A 26,241-nucleotide genomic window follows, 5' to 3' on the forward strand; every position below is an offset into this window, starting at 1 on the left:
CACAATCGACTTTTCAGTCCGACATATCTAGGGTTTTAGCTTAGTCCTAAAATGTCGGTTTGTTAAAATTATTTATGGGTGTGCCTGTAAGAAAAAAACAGGAAATCAAATTTTTGGAGTATCATTTCGTCACTTGTTTTTCTTCAAAAGAATGGACAAAAATGGCACGAAAATAGCAGTAAGCTTGAGTGGTCTTTTACCCATCTCTGCTTGTATTATTGTTTTTGTATACGACAAATGTTTCTGCACCACTAGGAAACATAACGAGTAGACACAATAAGAAAGCAGATAAAAAATATAGCCATAATGTTTTAATAGGAGGTTCCTGGCGAATTCTTAACCATCTAAATCAGAGTGCTGCAGTCACACTAGAAAAATCCAGGCCGCGTTAAAATTCAGGATGACGAAGCTAGCCAACGTCATTATTACTAATACTAAGACATTTCGCAAAGCTTCTGTTTCTGTAGACTACTCTTTGCGTGCAAGCGGTTATTAGTCGTGATATATGCTGGTACAATTATACGTTCTTAAGCTTATTGACTGGTAGTAAGTTGTTCAGATGGTTTATTTGATTAAACATAAAACATTGGTACAGAGAGGCACCAAACATATATGCGTCATACCCAATCATTCGATTTGTATGAGGGCTGAAATACTGCCCCAAGCCCTAGCCGAAGCAGGTGGTTTTCTTTGAAGGCCTCCCTTCGAGCCTTTGACCTAATGGTCTAATCAACAAGGCGGTGGAGCAACGTTGGTAGATGCAGTCCTATGGTATTCGTTGACTAACAATGGGTTCATACGCTGTCTTTCTGTCAGGATCCCAGAGTTCACGCACAACTTTGATTTGAAATCAGGGCTTTCAAACTCCCTGGATGCGTCCTCCATACCCAACAACCCGATCAAAGCTCGGGACATTCGCTATTTTTCCTCCCAATTTCATCAACAACACCCCGTTTTCGAGAAAGCAATGAGTGGGACTTCCAGGATAGAGGCTGCACATTCTTAACGTAATGACGACACTGGTAGATGGTTCTCAAAGAAGACAGGTGTACTAGCTGAGGCAACAATAATAAAAGCTTGAATCAATGTTTCATAATGCGAGGTAGGTTGATGATCAAAAAAATATGGACGCTGAAATAACATTCATAAAAATAGTAAGATTACAATATAGGAAGTGTTCAGATAATTGGACGGTAAAGTGTATTTAAAAATAGGAGGGAGAGGATGAAGAAAGATAGACGAGCAGAATATGGAATGTAATAATGAATAACATAATTTATTAAGGCCAAGGGAGAGATAAAGGTGTTACAAATTTCTTGTGAACACAAAGACTTGGATTGTTAGCTCGGATTCATATAGCTTCTGCTGCGTGCAAGAGATGAGACCGAACCCCACAAAGAAAACTAGTAGGAATATGGTAAATAACTTCAAATGACCTTCTAATTACTACCTGGCCGCTATCGGTCAAGTGTGATAGAGCTGAGCTGCATATTGTCATGACCGTACCCTCCCCCAACCACGAAGGGAGGTATTCACTAACTTGTTGGCCCACTTGTCTGGTAGTATGCCCGATGTAACTTTCTCCAAAGGAGCAGCTGTACTGGTAGGTATACATAAATGTGGCAGAACCAGGTAACTTATACTTTAATTGAGGAATCATCATAGATTGCGTCAAGTACGATGGACATAGGTTAACTGCGTCAAACGTTCTCTTAACTGCTCTAGCCAGTATATTCTGTAGCCTACGAGGATGTAGCTGGTGATGTGCTGGGATAACCTTTTTCAAAGTATCGTAATGTCCAGAAACATCACTAGTAAACAAACTAGGCGTAACTTACCTGTCCAGCTCATGAGGTAATGCCTTCACTACTGCGAGAAAATAGGCACATAGATCTGTCACTCCGTGCTCGTTAGAGTCAGTTTCTGTGTTACAGTACCAGGCCTCGATATTATTAGGCCAGAAAGGCATGACTTGTAAGGAGATCGGCGTTAGAGTATAATCTCTCCCATTCTTTGTTCGCTGCATTAAAGCATACTGCTCCTTCGAAAATAGATTGAATGTTCTAGCGCCTGTAAGTGTATCTTACTCCACAAGTGAGGTTATAGGAACTTAAAATGTTTGGCCATTAGTGAATTCCCTAAGCAAAACCACTTATCTGCTGTCACTCTACGTTGACAGTGACCCTAGCAACCCTAGCTTGTTTGAATAATATCTAACATGAACGGTGATAAACCTGACCGACATATTTTGGTGATCATCGTTTTGTTGTTCTATGCCCTCTGCTTTTATTTTACCTTCTCTAGTTGTAGATAATTATCAACAATTCGTTCTGGTACAGGAAATAACTTTAAATAACACTGTTCATAAATCGACAGGCTATCCACTTAAGAAAAAAATTAAAAGTTCCTTGCTGGTGCATTGGATTGCTGCAATACATGTCATAAATATACTATATAAACAATTAGTGAACTGGCAAACTTATAACAATCTTATATCACATGTTTGTTCTCTACATCTCATGTTACTATTCATATAAAATTGATCATGCCTGTAAACTGGCGTGAATTCTGTAATAATTATTTTCAGAATATATATATATTATAATGGAGTTTTGTTCTCTGAGCTGGGTGGTTTGGTCGTGGAGCTTTCATTGTCCTTCTGAACGACATCGTCAGCACAAACGTCGGGTAGACATCAAAATCATCCACCTGAGCTACAAATCTCCACCATCTCAACATATATATAATATTACATTATTAAATCTGCAACAGTTTCGGTTTCTGTTCCGTCATAATGAGGATGAAGTACGTATATGGGCGAAAAATCCGAGGATACAAAAAGAATATCACTACACGTGAAAGCAAAGAATATAGTATTACAACAAGGAATAGACATAGTTTATCGACTGTTATACCAGATTACGTCAAGCTCATTACTAAAGATGCCACGGATATCCAGGTTCTGAATCGTTTGTCCGTGACATCGTTATATATATAAACTCAGTCAAATCCGCTGTCAGAAGTGAAAGGGTTAGAACGTACATTTGGAAGGTTGTCAATATAGCGAGGGGCGTCCTATTCAATCTGGCTTGAACTTGCAAGGGATGAGTATGGCATGGATTAGATATGGTACGGATGTGTGAACAAGCTCCTAGAGTTTGTGTTCGTTCAGTAAAACTATTGATCTCAGCACCAGTACTGAAGACTTAGAAAACTATTTATTTTGGGAATTTATTTGCCGCTATTGCCCTTTTGCAACAACAACAACAACTACTACTACTGCCACTAGTACTGATGATTTCTTCTAATTTCCTTAAAAGAAGACTATAACCTCTTCCAGTGTAATGGTTCTGCGGAAGATATATATTCATATGTTCTTCTCTAAACGCTTCTCTTACTGTTCATTAACATTTTGCTCTTAAAGTTTCTGAAAAGCCGGAACAAGAATTATACATTTCTGTATCTACAAGCAACCCCTACTGAGAAATCCCAAATCTTAATCAACTCAAGTCTCGACAATCCTGTGCAGAAGAGCTTGAAGTTTAGACTTTTGATATGTCCTGATGGTTGTTTAGTTACGCTGAGGATCAACATTTTAAATTTCACATTTGTTATCGCTGAAAGTCATTTGATATTGTTTGTCTTAATAGTTTACACGATTTACACTGTGCTTACAGAAGGGAATATAAATTTTTAGGGATCACTGCCCGAAAGTAAGTGAAATTATTTCGGCGAGACTATAGTTCATGGACGAACTTACCAGGTATAAGATAATAGGTCTCGGATTTTGGCGCGAAATTCATTCATCTATTTGGCTAAATAGAGTTTTGCCATTATAGCTGATGTCAGTTTGTGGTGAAAACCATGAACCTTATTCCTCACACTGGTTTATAACCCTCGTTTGGTCGTAGTTATTAGGGGGATACTATGAAGGTCAGTTTAGCGTCACTTAAAGGTTCTCCATAAATTATAGTCCCACTATTACTTAATTCGTTTAGACTTCCTGACTGGAGACAGAGAAAGGGATAAATACTTACGTCATTTCACTTGCTTTCCAGTGCATCTAAAGATGGTAATACTACTAGTTAGGGCAAAAAGTTGTATGTCTAACTTGGAGATTTGATTGCCTGGCAGAAGAATGATTTTTATTTGGATAAATGTGATCTCCGTTACCTGCATGTCACTTAAAAATAAGTTAAGTGAGAATATATGTTATTGTGAATCCACAATGCCTCTGACAAAGTGTCCACTTTTTACAGTTATTCCAGTTATTTTTTCGCAAACTGTCTTTATAATGTTGATGATGGTGCTAATTATACTTAGGAAAGCCAAGTTCCAGATTTATGGTTGACTGTGGCCTAAAGCGCATAGCTGGTTCATATGTTGTTTCTATGCTTGGAAATGTTTTATGACTTTAGTATAAGCCAACCAAGTGTTCAAAATACGAACGGTTGTTTTTACCGTCCCTGTGTATAGATTTCAAACACACTGAAGCAGTTTAAGGATTAAATATGTTATTAAACAAGAGTTTGTTTTTAAATCACTTAATTTCTTACTTCATATCAAGTTAGTAACTTAGCTTTATTACATGGTAGTCAACAGATTCGTAAAGAGACTTTTAATAGCAGTGAAAATTATGAAATATTCGCACTCACACACAAATAGCACACTGGTAAAGGCCATTTTGATGGTTGGAGTTCTTTTCAACACATTATTCACGGTATGATCCGTAATTATAATTAAGATTGCAGCCTTGTTCCAATTAATTAGTCGATTGATTTCTACAGTGCTAAACCAAAAGTATTTAGTAAAATATCAGCGCCCAAGTTCTCCATCAAATTTTGATTGTTCTTCAGCTAAAGCCATAAAAATTACTTTTACAAGCATCTTATTCTTATAGAGGAAAGGGTACCTTTTACCAGGTTTCAGGCTTTGAAAACACTAGCAAATTAAAAAAAACCAAGAAAAACTTTCTTAAGTTACATCACAGCGTTTGGCGATCGAGAAATGCACGGGTCCGTTAACATTAATCGGGTCAAGTTATTCTGTACACAGTACGGTTCAAATCAATATATCTAAAATAATTGATGCGCATCCCATATTTTTTACTTTTAATTTAGCATTGAAAGTACCAAAGTAATTATATATATGCTTAGCCAACCATAAATATGTGATGGATTACACATATTGGTCGTGAAGTTGAGCCACAAGATTGTCAGCGGTTAGGAATAACTTTCAGAATTTTGTTTTGAATCATTTGCCAAAACCCGTTAAAGTAATGTAACAATGAAATATTAGAATTGTGATGTTATTCTTATCTTTGTTACGTATGAGCAGAATGTTAAAATAAGTAAACAAACGAAGGTTGTTGTGGATATATATGAACTTTTTTAGCACACAAATAAAGCTATAATAAAATGGATTGGATGGATACCTTTTTGTTGCCAGTGTCTCCCCTACTGGTGTCAATAGTGCTGATCATCGTAATATACACAATCACTACCCAGTATTGCGGACAAATAAGGGTGAAAAAAGTTCAATTCACCGACAATCAGTCTGTGATAATTGACGAAAAGGTAACTGCTGATTTTTCCACACTAAAAAACATGTTAATCATGAGGTTTCACTTCAACCAAACTACGCTTATTCCCTGTCAAAACATCACTTTTGAGAATGATGAGAATCCAAGGACACTAAGATGCTTCTATTTTATTAATATGGATGAACAACTGCATTATGATACTGTCCTTTTGCTGGTATTTTCAAATTTACCTCGTCTTTGGGAGGAACCCAGTCAAGATTTAGTAATCGTGGGACAAAAAGTTTTTGAAGACTAAACGAATGCCAAAAAGTAATAAAAGAACAAACGCATACACACTTTCTGAATGGGTTAACACTTATTGAATGTTACTACACTTCTACGACACAAATAAGAAGTGTCGTAATTTTCAGGTTAGAATGCGAATATCAAATAAAATATACAAGATACGATTTCAACTGTACCATGTAGTTTGCAAGGAATTTTATTTTTGTGAGGGTTCAGTTTGAAGCATCTCGATTTTAAATATGTTTCACCAAAGAGACGTTGTGGCACACCAAAATGGTATGATTCCACATGTATATACGGATACATGTACAAAAACGTCCACTTCTTTGTCACTCCAAAAATATTTCTAGTTTTTCTTATATAACCGGTCATTTTTGAGGCAGAGTAGTTTATATATTTTTATAATGTAGAATTTCGGTATAAAAACATATTCTTTACTTTGCTATGACTGAAAACATCATACCATTTCAAAACAACTAGCGTTAACATTTACTTTAAATAAAAACTATAGATACTATAGTAGTTTTCTCTGTGACTGCTCGTCATTCGTTTCAGATGAAATATAACTTAACATGTTTTATAAGATAGACTAGAACGTCATTTCTATTTATGCAGGGACATTTTAAAACAAGAAGGAGCCGTAAATATTGTATAGTTATGTACTTAAGGAAAGTTTCAACTCTCTTAAAGGCTAATTTGTCCTGTCAATTTATTCCAAACATCCTTGGTTGATAGAACTGTCTTCCAACTGAGAGATGGGAAGTTCATCTGAAATATGCCGAAAAGTCTAGATTAGTAACTGGATAGCTCATGTTATCAGAATTTTGTTAATCTACTTAGGATAATTAACTTTACACAAAAAATAAAGAAACTGAGTCAGTTGTGAAATAAGCTGATCATAACTAAACATACTATAAATTTATTGTACATAAACCACGCCACAGAAACGTAAAATGTTTTCATTAAAAAGTTTAGTTACAAGTCATGGTTTATAATTTCATCCTAGAGATGTCGAAATTTCGATTAGTCATGAAAACTGGTTCTATAGTTTGTCAGGTCTTTGCTAGTAACAAAAGATATCCAAAACTTTGGTAATGGTGTTTAAATTGAAGCCGGTTGATTGAAAATGTGAAGCCGTTATGATGATCTAAAACTAAGTTGTTACCATGTTAATCTTTAAAGGATGGATTTGTCGATATGTCTTAGAATATTTTTGTCGGCCAATTTTCCTTAGAATGAAAATATTGCACAGGATTTATTCCCCATTTATACCACACTTTGATTTTTCATATAAGTTTTGAAATAGATATACAGAAAATCAGAGAGGGTTTTGTTGGGAATTTAGTATTTTCATAGTTGAAATCATCAGCACAATAATAAGGTTTTTCATCATAACGATAATTAAGTGTGATAGACTTTTTATGTGTTGCATGATAAATTGAGTGTGTGAGTGGGAAGTTGATCAATATTAAAATTCCAAACAGTGGTATACCATTAAATTTGACAATGTTTTTTCTACTACGTTTTAGACAGGATTAAGAGGGTCTGTTAGAAAACTCTCTGTTACCGATGCTGAGGAACCAAAGTCGCCATTTGATCTCTTTAAAATAGGACTAAGAAAGTCAAGTGAGTAAACAGTTTGTTTATGCAGTCACCCTGATTTATAAACGCTTGAGTGGGTAGTCATAAAAAATTCTTGACAATTTACCAAATAATTTCTGATTTAAATTAGGTGTGTAACTTGGACACATAGGATTTTTGACCAATACCGGAAGTTGAATTTTTTGTCCTAAAGGCTCCTTAGGATTGGAAAACATTTAAGTGCAAAGTGTACAGTTTAACAACTTACGCCTACCCTTTTGCTGAGTCAAACCTAAAGTTTCAGTCGGCATAGAAACAAAAAATCATATATCTTACTGAACACAGTCCCACGTATTCAAATAATCACTGATCACGCTAGAGATTTGTCGAAATAATGGTAACTTAGATCAATTATAATAAAGAAAAAGAAAAAGCGGTAAGAAAAAGTGATCAGACATCAACGGCAGCGAGTGTACATCCGTATTTCATCTTCCTCTATCTCGTGTCTGAAAATTTTACAGCAGTTATTATGTACTCAAGCAGTCGAATGGGACTGTTTGTCGTTATCTTGAAAACTTGAAATATTCTTTGATACTAGGCATCATAAGTTCACTGAAATAAGGAACCTTATATAAAACTTGCTGTTCACAATTCAATTATGGATTGGTTAAAATTCTTTATTTGTATCAGATTAATACATAAACATCTGATAAAATTCCGTAGTACAAAAGTTGCTTAAAATTCTTCAGAGATGATTGTTCATGGATTACTTATCAAATTTGATAACTGTGATATTAAATATGGGTGTAGAGCACGTAGCTCATATCTTTTTTGGAATTTGACTAACATAATGAGTGTATTCCTTGAGCTTAATAAATAATTTGATCATCAACTGATTAATTCATAACTAAGTATCTAGCGACCTCTAAATAAATCGGGTAACTTACTCGAAAATGATTACAGATGAAAATTATGCTTCACGTGTTTTTTATAACGAAAAATATAAAGTACAACAGTATACTGAGAAGGATGCCACACGATAAATACACATTAAATAAACGGATCTAAGCATCATTCAGGAATAGAATTCAAGTAAAAGACAGTCAAGATAAACTTCATTAGGTTGAAGTTAATTAATATTATTATTAAAGCTACGAATAGTGCCTTACAAATAATAATAATGACGCAGATAATCGTTGTCCTTATATCTTAGAGTTCAAGAAGAATAACTAAACAGACCACATTATAAAAGTTTCTAAATTTAATGTCCATGAACTCTTTACTATTTAATTTGCTTCCAGCTAAGACGAAGAGATTTTAGTTGTCGTTTTTCCACAGAAATAAATGATGTTAGCTTACATGCAGTCTGAAATCACAAGGGGTCATCTCTTGCGTAATACTAACGTATGTTTCAATTAGTTGCAAGGCTATTTGCAGAATGAGGTGTGGTCAATTTTATAGCGTCGTCATAGCAAGATGATAACTTGGCTGTGATGTTTGTACGTACCATTGCAGAAATATTAGATACCTGTCCGGTCTAGTTCTCACAACTGCTTTAGTAGTATGTGGTGTTACTTTAGATCCTTTAACCACCTAATGGTCGAGTAAAAATTTAAGTGAATAAACTACATCCTAAGCATGACACATCAATTCCTTTACTTGCATCAGTATTTGGGTTATAAACACTATATTGCTTGATTTGGAAACAAGTTTCTAAGATTAGATGTTTTAAGATATGAACTTTACTCAAGGCTTCACCTTAAACTGTTCGCCTTATCATAATTTTGCAGACAATCATCAGCCAACATAAATCAAGATAAATAAAAGGTTAATTTGTAGATAGCTGTAATCTATATATATAGAATGTCATTTGTTTGTTAGCGCTACTAGTTCAGTAAAATAACACTTCAAAAACTTCAAAGCTAGGATATTTAAGAAGTGTTTGACAGAAAAGTAAATTAAATAGCAAAAACATAAAAAAGAATTTATGATTTGTGTTAGATAAAATATATTTTAAACTGACTCTTCATTCCCACTGTACTATGTAATCTTCTTTTAGGTTTTTATTTCTAAGTGTATGTTATTTGTCATAAAGATAAGAACAGGTTCCATCTTCGTTAAAAATAAACTTCCGTTTTATTCCAAGGTGAATTAATGAACATGATTCTAAGGTAATGGTATTTTTCGAAATCATTTATTACTAACTATGAATTTTATTTATGTTATTCAGAAGATAAATTCTGTCTTGGAAAGCGTCAATCATTCAGTTCTCCAATTAAATGGATTACTTATGACGAGGTAAGTATATTTACGAAGAGGAATAATATAATTTCATTAACTTAATATTCAGGTTTATGAAAAAATTCAACTGTTTGGATCATCAGTAACGACACTGATGGGAGAAATCTCCACGAATAACTTTATTGGAATTTATGGAAAAAATTCTCCAAAGGTAAGTTTTCAATGTGATTACGGGACAGCTAATTGAAACAAGCTACGTTTGATAAAATATTTGTCTAGTAAGTAAGAGGAAATGGAATATAACCAAAATGAGAGTCAGAATAAATACGTTTGAAAGTGTTTATAATCTACAGCCGGACTAGAAAGCATAGATGTATACAGGGGATAAGACACTATTAAACTAACTTAATTTTATCACTGTTTAACGACCAATCAGAAAGCCAGTTCATTTCATAAACATAAGGAATAGATGAAAAACCACAACGTTAACTTTAAAACTTAATAGGTAGAAAGCTATATTTTTCATTGTCTTCCATTTTAAACATCTAGGAATCCGGATTTTGCCAAGAAACAACTACTGAATAAAAATCATATGCTCAGCCATAATATCGCTAATGTAGAATAATACAAAATATGTCACCACAGCAAACCAAATGAAATAATAAATAATATTACTTATTATAAAGACCATCTTTTGTATAAAAATTTAAAGGTAGTCATATTACCATACCATATTTTGGCCAGCCTAAAGTATCTCGGCATTTAAAAGGAATGTGAACGACTTTTACAAACTGCACTGTATCATTTATCAATTTTATTACATTAAACATTTAGATTTTAGGGGCAATAAAATAAGTTGACGAATGTTCTTAACACATTGGAAGAAATAAAAGAATATTTACTAGAGTTATGCAATAACAATTGTGACTGTGAGTCCTAATGTAAGGATTAGAGGATTGTGAACCATGGAGGTTAGGAACAACAAATTATAATTCTTCGAATTATTAACATCAGTAAATATAGAAATTAGTTAGTACAGATATAAAAGCTATCCGTCGATTAATGGAGAATAATTTTGTTGTGTTGATATGAGATGTGGTAACATCGTTTAATATTTCTCTGTGCACAGTCTTACGTTGGTGATGACTGACTAACTGTTGGCAATTTTGTTAGTACTAGAAATGATTCGGATTATTAGATAAATTATGATCACACATTCAAAGACTGTGTGGTAATAATTTCTTTTGTGCATTTTTAACCTTAATACTTTGAAGAGAACAAAAGAGAACAAAAGTGGTATCCCGTGTTCTGGCGTTTCCAAGTCCTGAATAGAAAAACAATTGTGTATAGTGATTTACCGCGCCAAACCAAATTTATTAAATTCCTTTTTGTATGCCTATCTACCCTGAGGGATGTCTTGGAGACGTCATTTGCTTAGATAGGTCAGAACTATGAAAGATGTTTGTTACGTTAGAACTATGTGATGGTACATAATTTCATTATACATTATACATATATATATATATATATATATATATATATATATATATATATATATATACTTAATTGGAAGTGTTTTAAGTCATATGAAACTTAGCTGCTGAATCTAGATGCTTATTTTCTTCAAAAACTAAAAATCTATGCACTCCATTCACTTAATACACAAGCCAGGAACATAAACTAATACTTTAGATTAAGTCACTTTCGTCAGGCAATATCGCTCTGTGAAATAAAATATTTTCAGTGTACGTTATTTATTCACTTTGATACTAGGAAAATTTCTGTCAAGAAGTTTGTGTGTAACGAGAAATTGGATCCATTTATTTTTAAGAAGTCTACAATTTATAAGGGACAGCTGTTTTTCAAACTGCGTTTACTACCCGCTTGATGCATTCGCCAATAAAATTTTTAGTAACTTTGTGAGGTATGGACTTGACAGAAATAATCATTTATTTACCTCATTTAGCGATTTAATGTTGTAAATAGTAACGCATCATATACAGTTTCTTTATTCCCTATTCTTTTAGTGGGTGATAACACAGTTAGCTGGTTCTGCATACTCGTTTGTCATTGTACCGTTATACAGTACTTTTGGTGATGAAGCTATAGTTCATGTTATTAATGAAAGTGAGTAATTTTAAAAATTAGCTTTGCAAATACGCGTATCCTATGGAGTCAAAGCAAATTTCCGAAACAGAAAGTCTTAGGAAAAAATGAATAATACATCTAAAGCCAGAAATCAGTAAATTATAATTTCACATGATTGTCGTTTTTAATAAACGTTTTTATTGTTAGGCAGCTGTAAATAAATATGCAAAGTCTGTCCAACAAAGGCTTTAACTAAGATCATGGGGACGTTATTTTATAAAATCTATAGGAGATTAAACCTAAAGTCCTCAAACTACCTCCTCTTTACATTTGTAAACACATGCATATCCTAATACTCATTTTTACTTTACGGAACATATCTGGAAGTCGTTAGACGTCAGGCTCGTTTTTTTGCTTTTCATAGTCTCACACATCCACCTAGTGCCGGAATCCTGTTCACAAACCACTTACTAAAGTTTAAATCACTAGTAATCATCCAAAAATGTAATTAAGGATAATAAAGCACATGGAAAATCACACGTTTAATGTTTCCATCAACATAGGTTACCATTAGATTATCTTGATTTTCATTGTCACCTGCAAAAACGCTTTTTTTAATCAACGTTTCATATCCATAAACATCCACTAACATTTGATAAGTTTCCTAAAAAACTTTTTCACAAATTTTATTTAAGGTCTAATGTCGTGTAGTGTATTTACTGTACAGATCAAGTTGTTTTTAATCGAACTTTACAATCTGCTTAAAAAATGAGACAACGGTATTGACTTTAAAATAAAACATAAAAAAAAGTATGCAGATAATAATATCAATTATATAATATTAGATTTTATCATTATTTATTCTCTTAACATTATCGATTCTACTTGATTAAGTATGAAAACATGGAGTTACATGTAAAGTACTCAGTCAGTACTAGATCAACCATCAGTCCACTAGGGTTCTTTATCAAGTATTTTCAAATATCCATTAATTGAATTTGTAGGTCACCAAATAAATATCAAGCCATTTAAGTTATCACTGACCGTGACAATTATAAAATGAGGCTTGTCAATTTAATAGTTTCTGAAAGTAAATGAGTAACTTATTATCTATGTCATTATCCGAAAGACTGAACGCTAGAGAGAACTGTGCGATTTTGAACCTCGTATTGACCAATGGCTTTAATTAGAGCTTCTATATAATTGAGTAATAAAAATACGCATAAAGGCAGGATTATTTTAACCACAGTCTTTGAACGGAAAAAGTATCTGAACCAGCAACTCACCTAGTAACGGACTTTATTATTACTTACTTACGCCTGCTACTCCCAATGGAGCGTAGGTCGCCGACCATCATTTTCTAACCCACTCTGTCCTCCACCTTCCTTCCTCCATTTCTCGGCGTAATGTGTTCTTTGGTCTTCCTCTTTTCCTTTGGCCATTCAGGATTCCATGTGAAGGCTTGCCTTGTGATGCAGTTGGATTACTTTCTTAATGTGTGTCCTATCCACTTCCAGTGCTTCTTCCTGATTTCTTCCTCCACTGGAATCTGGTTTGTTGTCTCCCACAGTAGAATGTTGCTGATAGTGCCTGGCAAACGGGTCCGAAGTATCTTGCGTAGACAACTGTTAACAAACACCTGTATCTTCTGGATGATGGCTTTCGTAGTTCTCCAGGTTTCCGCCCCATACAGTAGAACTGTCTTGACATTTGTATTGAAAATTCTGAATTTGGTGTTGGTTGACAATTGTTTTGAGTTCCAGATGTTCTTCAGTTGTAAATATACTGATCTTGCTTTGCCGATCCGTGTCTTCACATCTGCATCAGATCTACCGTTTTCATCGATGATGCAGCCCAGATATGTAAACGTTTTCAGATCCTTCAAAGCTTCGCCGGCAAGTGCTATTCGATTGGTGCATGCTGTTTTGTATCGGAGAGTCTTGCTTTTCCCTTTGTTTATATTGAGACATACTGCTGCTGAGGCTGCTACTACACTGGTCGTCTTCTCCTACATTTGTTGTTGCTTGTGTGATAGAAGAGCCAGATCATCTGCGAAGTCTAAATCGTTCAGCTGCATCCTAGCTGTCCACTGTATCCCGTGCTTCCTTTCAGATGTTGATGTTTTTATGATTCAGTGGATGACCAGGAGAAAGAGAAAGGGTGAGAGTAAGCAACCTTGCCTGACACCGGTCTTTTACCTCAAACGAGTATACCAATTGTCCTCCCTGCACGATTTTGCAGTTTAATCCGTCATAGGAATTCCGTATGATATTGACTATCTTCTCAGGTACGCCGTAGTGTCGAAGGAGCCTCCATAGTGTTGTTCTGTTCACTCTATCAAATGCTTTCTCGTAGTCAATGAAGCTGATGCAGAGTCATGAATTCCATTCAATTGATTGTTCCACAATGATCCGTAGTGTTGCGATTTGGTCTGTACACGATCTATCATTACGGAATCCAGCCTGGTGATCTCGAAGTTGGGCTTCTACAGAGTCCTTCATTCTGTTTAACAACATCCTGTTGAAGACGTTTCCCGGTATTGAGAGAAGAGTGATGTCCCTGTAGTTATCGCACTTGCTGAGATCGTCTGTCTTTGGTATCTTGATCAGAAGTCCTTTTTTCCAGTCTAATGGTACTTGTTCTTCATCCCAAATCTTACTGAAGAGGATGTGGAGTATCTTTGCAGTTGCTGCTACATTTGCTTTCAGTGCCTCTGCCGAGATGTTGTCTGGTCCCGCTGCTTTGCCGCTCTTGATTTGTCTAATGGCCATGCTGATCTCTTCAATTGTTGGTGGGCCAACATCGATTGGGAGGTCTGTGGGTGCTGCTTCGATGTTGGGTGGGTTCAGTGGAGCTGGTCGATTCAAGATTTCCTTAAAGTGCTCTACCTACCTGTTTCGTTGTTCTTCAATGTTGGTGATTACTTTGCCTTCCTTGCTTTCCGCTGGTCGTTCTGGTTTGCGGTATTTTCCAGCGAGTTTCTTTTTTGTGTCATACAGTTGTCGCATGTTTCCTTCTCTTGCAGCCATTTCCGCTGTCATTGCTAAATCTTCCACATATTTACGTTTTTCGGTTCTGATGCTCCTCTTCACTTACTTCTGTGTATTCGGCTTGTGCCTTGGCTTTTTCTGCTCTTGTTCGGCTGGTATTGATTGCTGCCTTTTTGTTTATCCTTTCTTCAATCTTATCCAGTGTATCAACAGTGATCCATTCCTTGTGATGATGCTTCTTATGGCCCAGAACCTCCTAACATGTTGAAGTCATTGCCTCCTTGACCCCTTTCTAGTTGTTCTCCATAGTAGTTCCCTCTCCATTGAGTAGATCATGAAAAGCCTTGAACATATTGTTGAGGGCTATGTTGAATTTGTTGAGTTTGCCAGCATCCCAAAGAAAAACCGTATTAAATTTTTTTGGTGTTGTCCGCCCCGTTGTCCAGTGCTTCTTAAGTTTTAATTTCATCTTGGCGACCAGCAAGTTATGATCTGATGCTATATCAGCTGTTCTCCTGGTTCTCACATCTTTCATCATCCTCCTGAACGTTTTGTTGATGCAGATATAGTCAATTTGGTTCTGTGTGGTGTGGTCCGATGAAGTCCATGTGGTTTTGTGAATGCATTTGTGTGGGAATATAGTGCCGCCCATGACCAGTTTATTGAAGGCACATAGGTTTGCTAATCTCTCACCATTTTCGTTTCTTTCTTCTAGTCCATGTCGTCCCATGACTTCTTCGTATCCAGTGTTGTCCATTCCAACATTGACATTTAAATCTCCCATCAGAATGGTCAGGTCCTTTGTTGGGCACTTCTCGACGATCGACTGCAGCCTATTATAGAATTGGTCTATAACATCTTCATTGTAGTCGTTGGTAGGCACATAGCATCGGATGACGTTCATTGTAATGCCCTCTTTCTTTGTTTTGAAGGAGGCTTTGATGATCCTTGGTCCATGAGATTCCCATCCTATAAGTGCATTTTTGTGCTTGTTTGGACAGCACCAATGCAACCCCTTGTGTATGTGAGTCATTTTCGTCTTCATGGCCGGAGTATAACAGAAGCTCCCCTGAAGCTGGTTGTTGTTGTCCAACTTGCGTCCAATGTGTTTCACTGATCCCAAGCACCCTCAGGTTGTAGTTCCTCATTTCTGCAGCAATTTGGAAGACTTTCCCGATCTTTCACATTGTCCGGACGTTCCATATACCTATAAAAATTGAAGCTCTGGTTGTTAGAAGGGGCATCAGCCTCGTGAATTCCGAAAGAACTCGGCTTTCATCATGATGCATCATAACTCTTCTAAATGAAGACCTTCTGACTACCAGGGCAGACTTTAAATGATTTGAATTATTTTTCATGATTAGCGTTTTTTAGCGAGTCAGTATTCTACGGGATGGGGTCGCTAAACCCATGCCAAACCCTCCTCCTTTATCCGGGCTTGTGACCGACAGCAGCCCCCGCAGTGGTTACAGGTGGAGTTGGACTTTATTATTACATAATTAGAAATCCTTTTTAATGCTACTGAGAGACAGAATTTACTCACATATCTATTAACTTTTCCGTAGATAATTTTTATGTGATATCTAGGATATTGGTTCTAAAAACGATCTCATCTGAGTGGCTTCTGATTTCAATGAATTCATAAACAACTGGTATGTTAATAAGTTTACGGGATAAACGACAAATAAAATAAAACATGCTTTAGGTCTCACTGTGACCCATAATAAAATATTAAATATTTTATCATATCATTGATGTTGTTTGCCTACAGATTTCAGTTCGTTGAGGAAAGAAAATAAGTTAGACGACAGCGAGGTAACACTGGTAAAGATTGAAAACAAAACAGAAATCCTTAAAGAAGAAATTAAGATCCCCTTTTTCAACCAAATAAATAAGAACAAATTTAAGAACATAATGAGAATAAGTTATATCGGTTCAGTCAACTAATGTTTCAATATCGTTATATCATACATGATTGATGAATGTTGGAAAATACTTGCTAAAACTACTCGTACTAACTAGGTTATAATTCATAGTTCTGTATGTGCATATCGTGTGAAAAGTATAAAACCTGACAATTAGAGTAATATAACGGACTTCTTCAGAAAGAGTAGTAACTTATTTCTTTTAAAGCCTTTTTAGTTATGTGAGAAAGACATTATTGAAACCAAGTATATCTGAATTTATAGAACTGACACTTGCAGGAGGCCTGAAAAACAGATAAAGTTGTGATCACGTTTCTATATTTCAGTAGTATTGCGTTCTATGAGCTGAATTGTTTGATTTCATTTCACTCATTTTCGTTGCAGACAACATCAATACCTTCTTCATATATATATATATATATATATATATATATATATATATATATATATATATATATATAATGCTAACATACAATGAAACTATTAAATTTCAGACGAATAGCTCTAGTTCTGTTTTACTAATCACACAACTTAATTACAGTACACAATACAAATTCAATCCATTTTCAAGTTGAGCTTTTATTCATCGTTTTATAATCACTACTGAAACTGTATAGTTGATTATCCCGCGGATGAGTATATTTATTTCAAGCTTTATTTTTTCTCCCAATTTTAATTTAGCTGAACTAAAAATTATTGTCTGTGACACAGTATCTCAAGCTTATCATTTGTACAAAATCAATCCACAGAAACTTGAAGTATTTATTATTATGGAGCCAGAAAGCACATTCCAATCTTTTGAAAAAGAATGGTCAGATAAAGTTCGATTGTTTACGTTTGAAGAGATGTTGGTATGTTAAACGGAATGACAAAAAGCATTTCTTTTATTTGAAAGAAATTAATCATACACAACTGGAAGGGTTATGATCATGTCCATGTAAAACCAATATATCTGGTATTTGTTTTTATTTCTACACGAATTTTCAAGGACTACGTTTGAGCACTTTCACTTGTACAATACGAAGTAGCGATAATCTATCCTTTGGTTTAAACGAATTCTCTTTTTCAGAAAATATGCTTATATAATCAACTAGGGGATTGTCGATGAAATCATTGTTTTAAAGGACATACTTCAGCTAAATGACCAATAAAAGCTGTGGGGAACGTAAAACTTAATATATATTAGTTTAAAACTTCCAAATATTACGCGACCACTACTTCATGCGTTATCAAACTCAGGGCATTTTAATTCTTTTGTGGAGCGTATTGCATTCAGATCCCTAAATAGAAATCAAATGATTCATATATCCACATTTATAATATCTCGCAACAGTTAATAAATTTAAATGGGGATATCAGTCTCAACAACGAACTAAAAATTAGTCGTGTGCTTACTTATGACTTATTTCGATGTGAATCCGTGTAGTTTAAGTGATAACTGATAAGTAGTGTATTTATGCTATGTAAAGAATAAGATTGGCATTGTCGGTTGTACTAGATACTTGCTGCGAGACATCACTAGTTGATTTGAAAATGTGAATCATTTGACTTCGACATAGTTATCTGAATGCAGTGTGCCCAACGTGAGGATTAAGGCTTCTTGAGTTAGATAATGTATGAAATCATAATTGCACGAAGTTGAAAAGTTTTAACTTATGACACAATAACTGTCTAGTGATACATATTTCCACTGCTTAGCCAACGGAATTCACCAATATAGAGTACATAGTGTCATTTTTAGTAGAAGGCATAAATGTGTAGTTCTATTCTAGTCCACTATACATAAGTTCATTCTTGAACCTAAAACTAGAAATCTTATTTGTTTTGATTAAAAGTCATTTTCATTATTCAATTTGTGTCAGGTCATACACTGATGAATTAATACAAACTCACTTAGATTACCAACTGGAGATATGAAGTATTAAGATGAGAAAATACGTTTATTAAGACATGCTAATACCGTTAATCGGATTACATGTGATATACTATACACGTTTGACAAAAATTTGATATCTGTGTTCACTTATACATGTGTTGTATTCGTAATGCTTATGTAACATAATCAATAAACTTTCAGTTAATTTTGAAGAATCAAGTATTATTTTGAGAATCCTGATTGTTTACACGGAATATATTTAATTATAATTATCTTTTTGTGACCCAAGACTTGGAGAATGCAGCAAAGAAGATTTCTTTGTTGATTAAGTTACTTACTTAAGCTCATATTAGTAGTTGTTGGATAAATACATGAGTCTATGGGAGAAAAGAAAGCGATTGTATAATAAAGTGATCTAAGGTTCAGAATATCTAAAGAAAGCTGCTTTGGGATCTAGAGGTTAAAGAAAAATGATACAATGAGTTTCTTTAATTATGCAAAATTAGCAAGAATCTTTCATTTAGATCAGATTAACTTTCAAGTATAAACCTTGAGCTTTTGTTCTTCTCTCCTTGAATTGTGTAATCTACTCAGTTTTGATATGCTAAGCACTGATGCGAGTTCAATTTGATCGACTCCAATTATAATAGCAACAGTAACACAAGATACGTGATAAGTTGCCAAAAAACTTTTGAATAAAAGCAAAAGTGAAAACACAGATCACAAATTCTAGTTCCGTAAGAAGTAGTCTATCTTTTTACTGGTTTATCTAATTCCAACCACCTTGACAGATAATCCATACAAATTGACATAATATTGCATTCAGATACGTGACATTGACAAAGTGAACCACTTAATTATAAACACGAACTACTAAAGTATTGTTATATATGGTTTTAATTAATTCAAGCAAATGTTAATTCTGTAAAATTTGTAAAACTAAAGAATTGTAAACGTTAGTATGACGAACAAAAATAAATAGTAGTGTTTTGTCATCTATTAAGTGTTTATTTTACTATTCGTAGTCATAAATAAGTTAACTTCTTTTATCAAGTGCATATATACTACTCTATTAGTTTCATTTTGTATTATAATGAAAAAACTTACTTTTAGAATGAATTGAAGACCTTTATTTTCACGCAGGAAGGTATTCACTCAGAATAATCAAGCTTACTGAGCTATACTAGGTCGAATACACCCCGAATAAAAAGGTAAAAAAGCGAAATGTTAGCATGTATTTCTGTAGTTCACTTGATGGAATAATTTTTTGTCAGGTCTTGTGACTTATATTAATTTGATAATATGACGTTCTTACTGCGATAATGACAAGGATCTGTCTGGCAGAATATCACAGGTTCGATTTACAAAAAGTAAACAAAGTTGTTTGGTTCATTAGGCTATAACTATCTATGTTTTCAATGGTATTCGCAACTTGAATTAAGTGAAAGATAATCTCTCATATAAGCGGTAAATCATAAAATTCCAGTGAACTCCCAGATGACTACGATATTATTCACTCTCCTGTGAAAGCAATATTTAAGAAGTGCAGTATTTGCTATTAAGCCATTGAACAAAAATGATGAAAGGCGCCTATACAGTTCTTACTACGCGACTTGCTATTTAACCATGCAGTTTGTGTTTTCAGATATTTACTTCACAATTTATCCGTGATATCGTAATGAAGAAACCTAATATTTACTTGCATTTCAGGAAAAAGGATATTCTAATCGTTTACCTGTAAAGGTAAGTCAGCATAACCGTCAGTTGATTACATTTATGTAAACTGCGCTTTTCAGTATTGACATATTTTAAAATAGTCGTGTTAGCTAAGCAATTGAAATAGGTTGCTCTGTTAAGTTTTTTGAATTGGTTTAGAAACCTTATTGATTCTTAGCACTGAATGAATCTCAATCAATGAATGCCAACCCTCCTATATTGCGAAGCGATATTTGATTTGCTACAGCCTTCACTTCGTAAAGACAGAGATTAGAATATTAAAAAACTAAGTTTAAGACGTTTATTTTAAATAAACTAAATCAGTTTTTTCTTTATAAGATGCATCATTCTGTGAGAAATCTCTCATGTAATTCTGAAATTATTTCCAAATATGTGGAAATCACCTACAATCTCGATAATTTCACTATTCGAAATTTTTCTAAGCTCAATAAACACTTAAAAACTGAACAAGTAATATGTTTGGGATAAAAAGCTCAATTATATATATCAAATTGATCAGTAAGGGATAAACTTTCAAAGTACTTCTTTTGGGTATTATGATTTTATAGAGTGATGAAACTAACACTTACATGTAGTACATAACCATTAGGTAGTTTACGGTAATAAATATTAACGTCAAGCGTAATTTGATGAAGCCATTCAGTTAAAACGCATGACATTTTTTCTTTCGAAATGGCAAAATGATTAACTTGATCTTTCCCAGGGCAGGTGATTATTAATAATTTATTATAACTGTAGACGTTTTCAAACTATAACAAAGGTTTGTAAAAATACAATTTATTACTAGTACATAGTCTTGAATATTTTAATTCACTCTCTTGTAAGTACTGTACATGGATATTTATGAAAAAATGAAACACGTAGAAACCTAATAGTCGTTTTTCGATTTGCAACAGTGTTTCCGTTGCGCGGATTCACAAATCCGTCTTGAAATGTTCAATCAATCAGACCATGAAATATATGGTACTTCACATTTGAAAGGGAAGATAGTCAGAATATTACAATAATTAAATGATGGTATTAGACAAATAGTATATCACATAATCATTATATTTGTATCGAAAGATAATTTGAATCGAAAATTATCCATATCCATTGATTCTCAGTGAATGTCATTAAATGATTTCAATATAATCATTGAAATATTTACCATTTTCAATCATAAAAGAAGTCATTGTTCAGTTAAATGTTTATTCTTATTTTTTCATGAAATATGGTTTAAGTAAATTTAAGCTACCGCAAACCGATTATTAAGTTATTTATTAAGCTTTTGCTTCTAAACTTTACTTTTAGGTCCCGGATGACAACGATCTATTCATGATATTATATACCAGTGGATCATTAGGTAGATTTATTTATAACACTGGAAATCGATAATTTACATGTGTTTGTGACAAACGAATGTCAATTTAAGTTTTAAAAACAATTTAAAAATTTAGAGGAAACTAAAAGAACAACTAATTGTGAAATAAAATAATAATTCAGTTTTTATTCATTGACTCCATGTAGCCTGATCGAACGACATTTATTGAGATGTGGTAGAAAATAATTTTCAAATAAATTTAATAAACGGAAGACTAATTAGTGAATCTAGACAGTCAATATCTAATTCACTTTTATTCCTAATTAACATATGATTAGAGAGGATGATCCTTAGTGAAGAAATAAATTAATTAATGTATTTGTAATATCCCAACGAATAGAAAAATTAGATTTTCCGACGTTTCGTGACTCGGTGTAAGCCACTTCTTCAGAGGATAAATAACCAAATTAACATTAATCGAAGTTTAAATAGTACAACGGAACAACATGAATATTAGGTGCGATCAATCAAAAAAACAGGTCTGAATAGATCAATGTCATGTCATTTCGATCAAGGTGAATCATAAGCGACATGTATGTAAGTTTGTGTGTATGGGTGCACTGTTAATGATGAAAATTGTGTGACCTTTATAATGACAAAGGATAGTCAAATTTGTAATGTAATGGTGTGAATTGTAAATAATATCAGACTAGGTGACCAGGATAAATAGTCCAAGTAGGATGTATTGTGAGGCCTTCCTTTTTATTGAGAGCAGTAGGATTAAACATTCTATGGAATACTTCAGCTACTCTCCTTTCTTTATAATTGGAAAAACCTTTTTGTAGTACTTTGATTTTTCTGAAATCAATTTGATGATTGTTGAAAATGGCGTGAACTGTTATTGCTGATTTAATTTGAAGTCTATCCAGTTCTACAGGATTATTAGGAGGTTTCTTTGTGTACCTAATATGTTCTTTAGCGCAAGTCAAGATTCCACGAGATGACTCTCCAATATAGAAGGCATCACAATCGACGCAACCTAATTTGTAGACGCAGTTCTGTGTAGACATGAATGGGATATTTTCTTTTAATCGAACTAAAGTATTTCGAAGTGTGTTCGTTGTCTTGTAGTATACTTTAATTCTGTGTTGTTTTAAGATTCTTTGGAGTTCTGTTGTGCCTCGACGGTATGGCAAAACTGCAGTACCAATCCATGGCATTTCATTTGAATTATTATTATTACGCGCTGAACCGTTTGTTTTAATATACTTCTAATAATCTTCATAGGAAAATCATTAAATTGTAAGATACTAATTACATTCTTTTGTTTGCCCTCTTCTGATGTGATGATCTTGTTGGCTCTTCTAAAAAGATTTAAGGCTGGCGAGATCTTAGCACTGAAAGGAGTCAATATAGCGATTAGAGTGGTTAACATACGTTTTGGTCCGCCACAAGTGTGTAGGCTTCTGGTAGATGGATATATTTAGAATTTCATTTAGATTTCTTTTCACTAAGCAATCTAAGAACGGTAGCTCACCATGTTCATTTTCATTCTCATTCGTGAATTTGATGAGATGAAATTTATTTATCCGTTTTGAAAACGATCTTAGATGAGACTTTTTTTATCACAAGTGTATCATCTACATATTTAAGCCAAATTCGTGGCTTAATGTCGGCGAAAATATTTGATTCTATGTGTGCCATAAAAAGGTTGTTTAAAATCGGGGACACGGGGGATCCCATTGCTACACCATTAGTTTGTTTGTGAATACAGTCGCATGTAAGCAGAGTTTTAAGGATCTCATGATTAAACTGATGCCTAAAGGACATCTGTCAGAAAGAGTATTGTCGTTTTCTAGTAAACCACTAATGAATTCTAAGCATTTATCAATAGGAATACTAGTGTATAAAGAAACGACATCAAAGCTTACCATGAATTCATTCTTCTCGATAATTAATTCCCATAATTTTGATTTAAAGTCATATGTATCCTTAGTTATATGATGTAAGTTAAGTTGTAATGGCTTTAATATGCTGCTTAGATATTTAGATAAAGCATATGTCGTTGTGTTGGTAAAGTCTACTATCGATCTTAGAGGGATATCTGGTTTGTGAATTTTCGGTAAACCATAAAACCGTGAAGTATTGCATGATTTGGGATACAGAGCAAACCAAAGCGAGGCCCCAATGACTGATTTTAGCTCTTTTAAAAGTTCACTTGTTTTTTATTTGACTTTATTTTTTATCGTTTGAGAATTTAATGGATTGATCTTTTCATATGGTCCTGTTGAAATAGGAATTTTCATTATGATGACTTGCATTTTAAAGCAATTAGGTGTTTACATTTTGAGAAAATGATTTTCAATAAATTATGAACATGTAACTCTTCACAATAATTATAACACTAAAACATTATCCTTAATTCGGTTCGAAATTCAACGAAGAGCTTATGAAGATACCATGTTGTGGCCTTACTTTTTGAGTGTCTTTAAAGTGTCTCAATCTAAAGTAGTTTGCATCACAGGGTAATATTAGCTGAAGAAATACTCAAAATCAAGATACAAAACTGTAGTTCCATTATATTTCATGACTTCTCAAAAGTGTACACCTATGACATCATGTGAGCTAGGATCAAAGATTTTCGGATCTTCTAATTTACATAACATTATAGAATCGTAGAGTTGAAATTCAGTATTTTGAACTTTAATATTCAAGTAACTGGTGATGTTGTATGGTTATAATTCGGTATCGGATATGGGTTTCTGAATCAGTCGAGACTTGTCTGACTCCACGGATAATGGATCAAGATTGAAGTTCCGAAATTCCATGTTGAAATTATTTCCAAGTGAGTACGTGGTTATTATGTTAATGATTTCTTTTGATTGTACAGTCTGTCGTACGAAGGAATATTACCATTGCCATAAAGTATCACCATACTGTATGTAAACAATGGCGCGGATAAACTATTTTCCTTAATATCGAAGCTACTGTTACACAGAAGTATATAAATAGAGAAAATTTGATCTTACACATTTCTTCAGTACTTCATGCTGACTAAACTTTAAAAAACTGAAGTAACTAAACCATTAAATCTATATCTTAATTTATGTTATAACTTCAAACAATTAACAGATAAAGAAAAGAGGAGTATACGATAAATTCATTGTTCTCCTTCTTTATTTACCCTTTTTTTCTCTAGGTTTACCCAAAGGAGTTATGATAACAAACAAAGCTTATTTAAATGCCGTAAAACTAACTATTAGCTTGACAGAGGAAAATGTTAGTCTAGAATTAATAATAATAATATTCCTAATCTAATCAAATATTGTATATTTTGAGACATATATTCATAAAATAGAAGTAGATATATTTATATATGATGTTAACTATCCTTTTTTTTTACCATTATTAACTCATAAAAAACGTTTGTTTATTGATAGAGTTTTAGTTTGAAAGATAGACCCCCTTTTGGTTTTATTTAGTACACTTCGTAAATTCTTGAGTTTGGATGGAAGAAAAACTGAAATTACTTCTAGTCATTGTTATTTTACATTAAAATAAACAAAACGTCTACTTGCCAACTGGCATTATGTAATACAGCTGGTTAGAAACTTTTTATTCACATGACAGAGGACCGAAATATTTAGTAATTGAGGTTAGAATGACATCTGATTATCATTCACATTTGTTAACTGAATTTGCAGAAACCCGATGAAATAAATTCAAATTAACTTCTAAGCATAAATTTACATAGATTTTCTCTTAACTTCAATCGTCCTCACTGCATAGATTAAAGAATAAGATAATCGAAAATGTTTCAAACAGTTTAATTAGAGATTTAAATGGGAGCAAAAGAATAAGTATCTAAAGGAAATTTTCAAACGATCAGAAATATTTGTTTTATTTATCTAATGACTAATTTATGAATCTCATGTAATTATATTTTGTAAGCTGTAAAACAAGGTTTTAACCCATTATTTTTAAAAAGTTTTCATAAATGACTATTGTGTGAGTTTCTTACATATCATTATTTAAATTCAACTTAGTATTGTTTGTTTGAATCTTCCCATCGATTTGTTAGGACTGCAACTGGTCAGTCCCAGAGTGAACATCAACTCTGAGATGCAGGTACATCCAGCTGACGAGTCCCAAATAGGACGAAACGCGCGTCCTGGATTCCACTGCTAGCCACTATCCATCTCTGCTAACCATATCATTATTTAGTTGTAAAAATTGATGATACGTAAGGAGTTTTACGTAATTTGCTTACGTTTTTATACGTTACAACAAAACTACTGAAATATACGGTTTTCCTAGGAGAAAAATCAAAGTATTTTGTATGGTTAGTAGAAGTTTTATATGTAGAAATCCACTATTCTTTAAATGGACCAATTTAACCTTCTTACCAAAAATAGATTCAAGTTTATTTGAACGACTATTTTCTGTTTAATTTGGTTGTTTTTCCCTACTGATTCAAATGAGACGTGTCTTAACAGACAATAATTATATTAGTTTTCCATCAAAAATTATCAATAATTTGCAATGAAATTATTCTGTATTTGTATTTATGAACTTTTGACCTATTTTCATGCTTTTATTTGCATGAAATCATTTGATTGGAACAATCATTTTGAAATGTTTGCTAATGGTGTAGATAGATAAGCTATGATATT

The 26,241-nt window shown here is 33.5% G+C and overlaps 1 protein-coding gene across 1 annotated transcript; it reads left to right on the top strand.

Annotated features, from left to right (window-relative positions):
- Window positions 1-5,904: 5,904 nt before the first annotated feature.
- Smp_142680 (long-chain-fatty-acid--CoA ligase) lies at window positions 5,905-24,886 on the top strand (the record flags this gene model as incomplete). The annotated part of the gene is made up of 9 exons (XM_018789807.1): window positions 5,905-5,952; window positions 7,357-7,453; window positions 9,639-9,706; window positions 9,759-9,860; window positions 11,677-11,776; window positions 17,334-17,503; window positions 20,239-20,271; window positions 21,559-21,610; window positions 24,768-24,886. The coding sequence occupies 9 exons, from the start codon at window positions 5,905-5,907 to the stop codon at window positions 24,884-24,886; spliced, it is 789 nt and encodes a 262-aa protein (XP_018655213.1).
- Between the last annotated feature and the right edge of the window lie 1,355 nt (window positions 24,887-26,241).

This window comes from Schistosoma mansoni, chromosome W (genome assembly GCF_000237925.1).
Source record: "Schistosoma mansoni strain Puerto Rico chromosome W, complete genome".
NCBI classification, from domain to species: domain Eukaryota; kingdom Metazoa; phylum Platyhelminthes; class Trematoda; order Strigeidida; family Schistosomatidae; genus Schistosoma; species Schistosoma mansoni.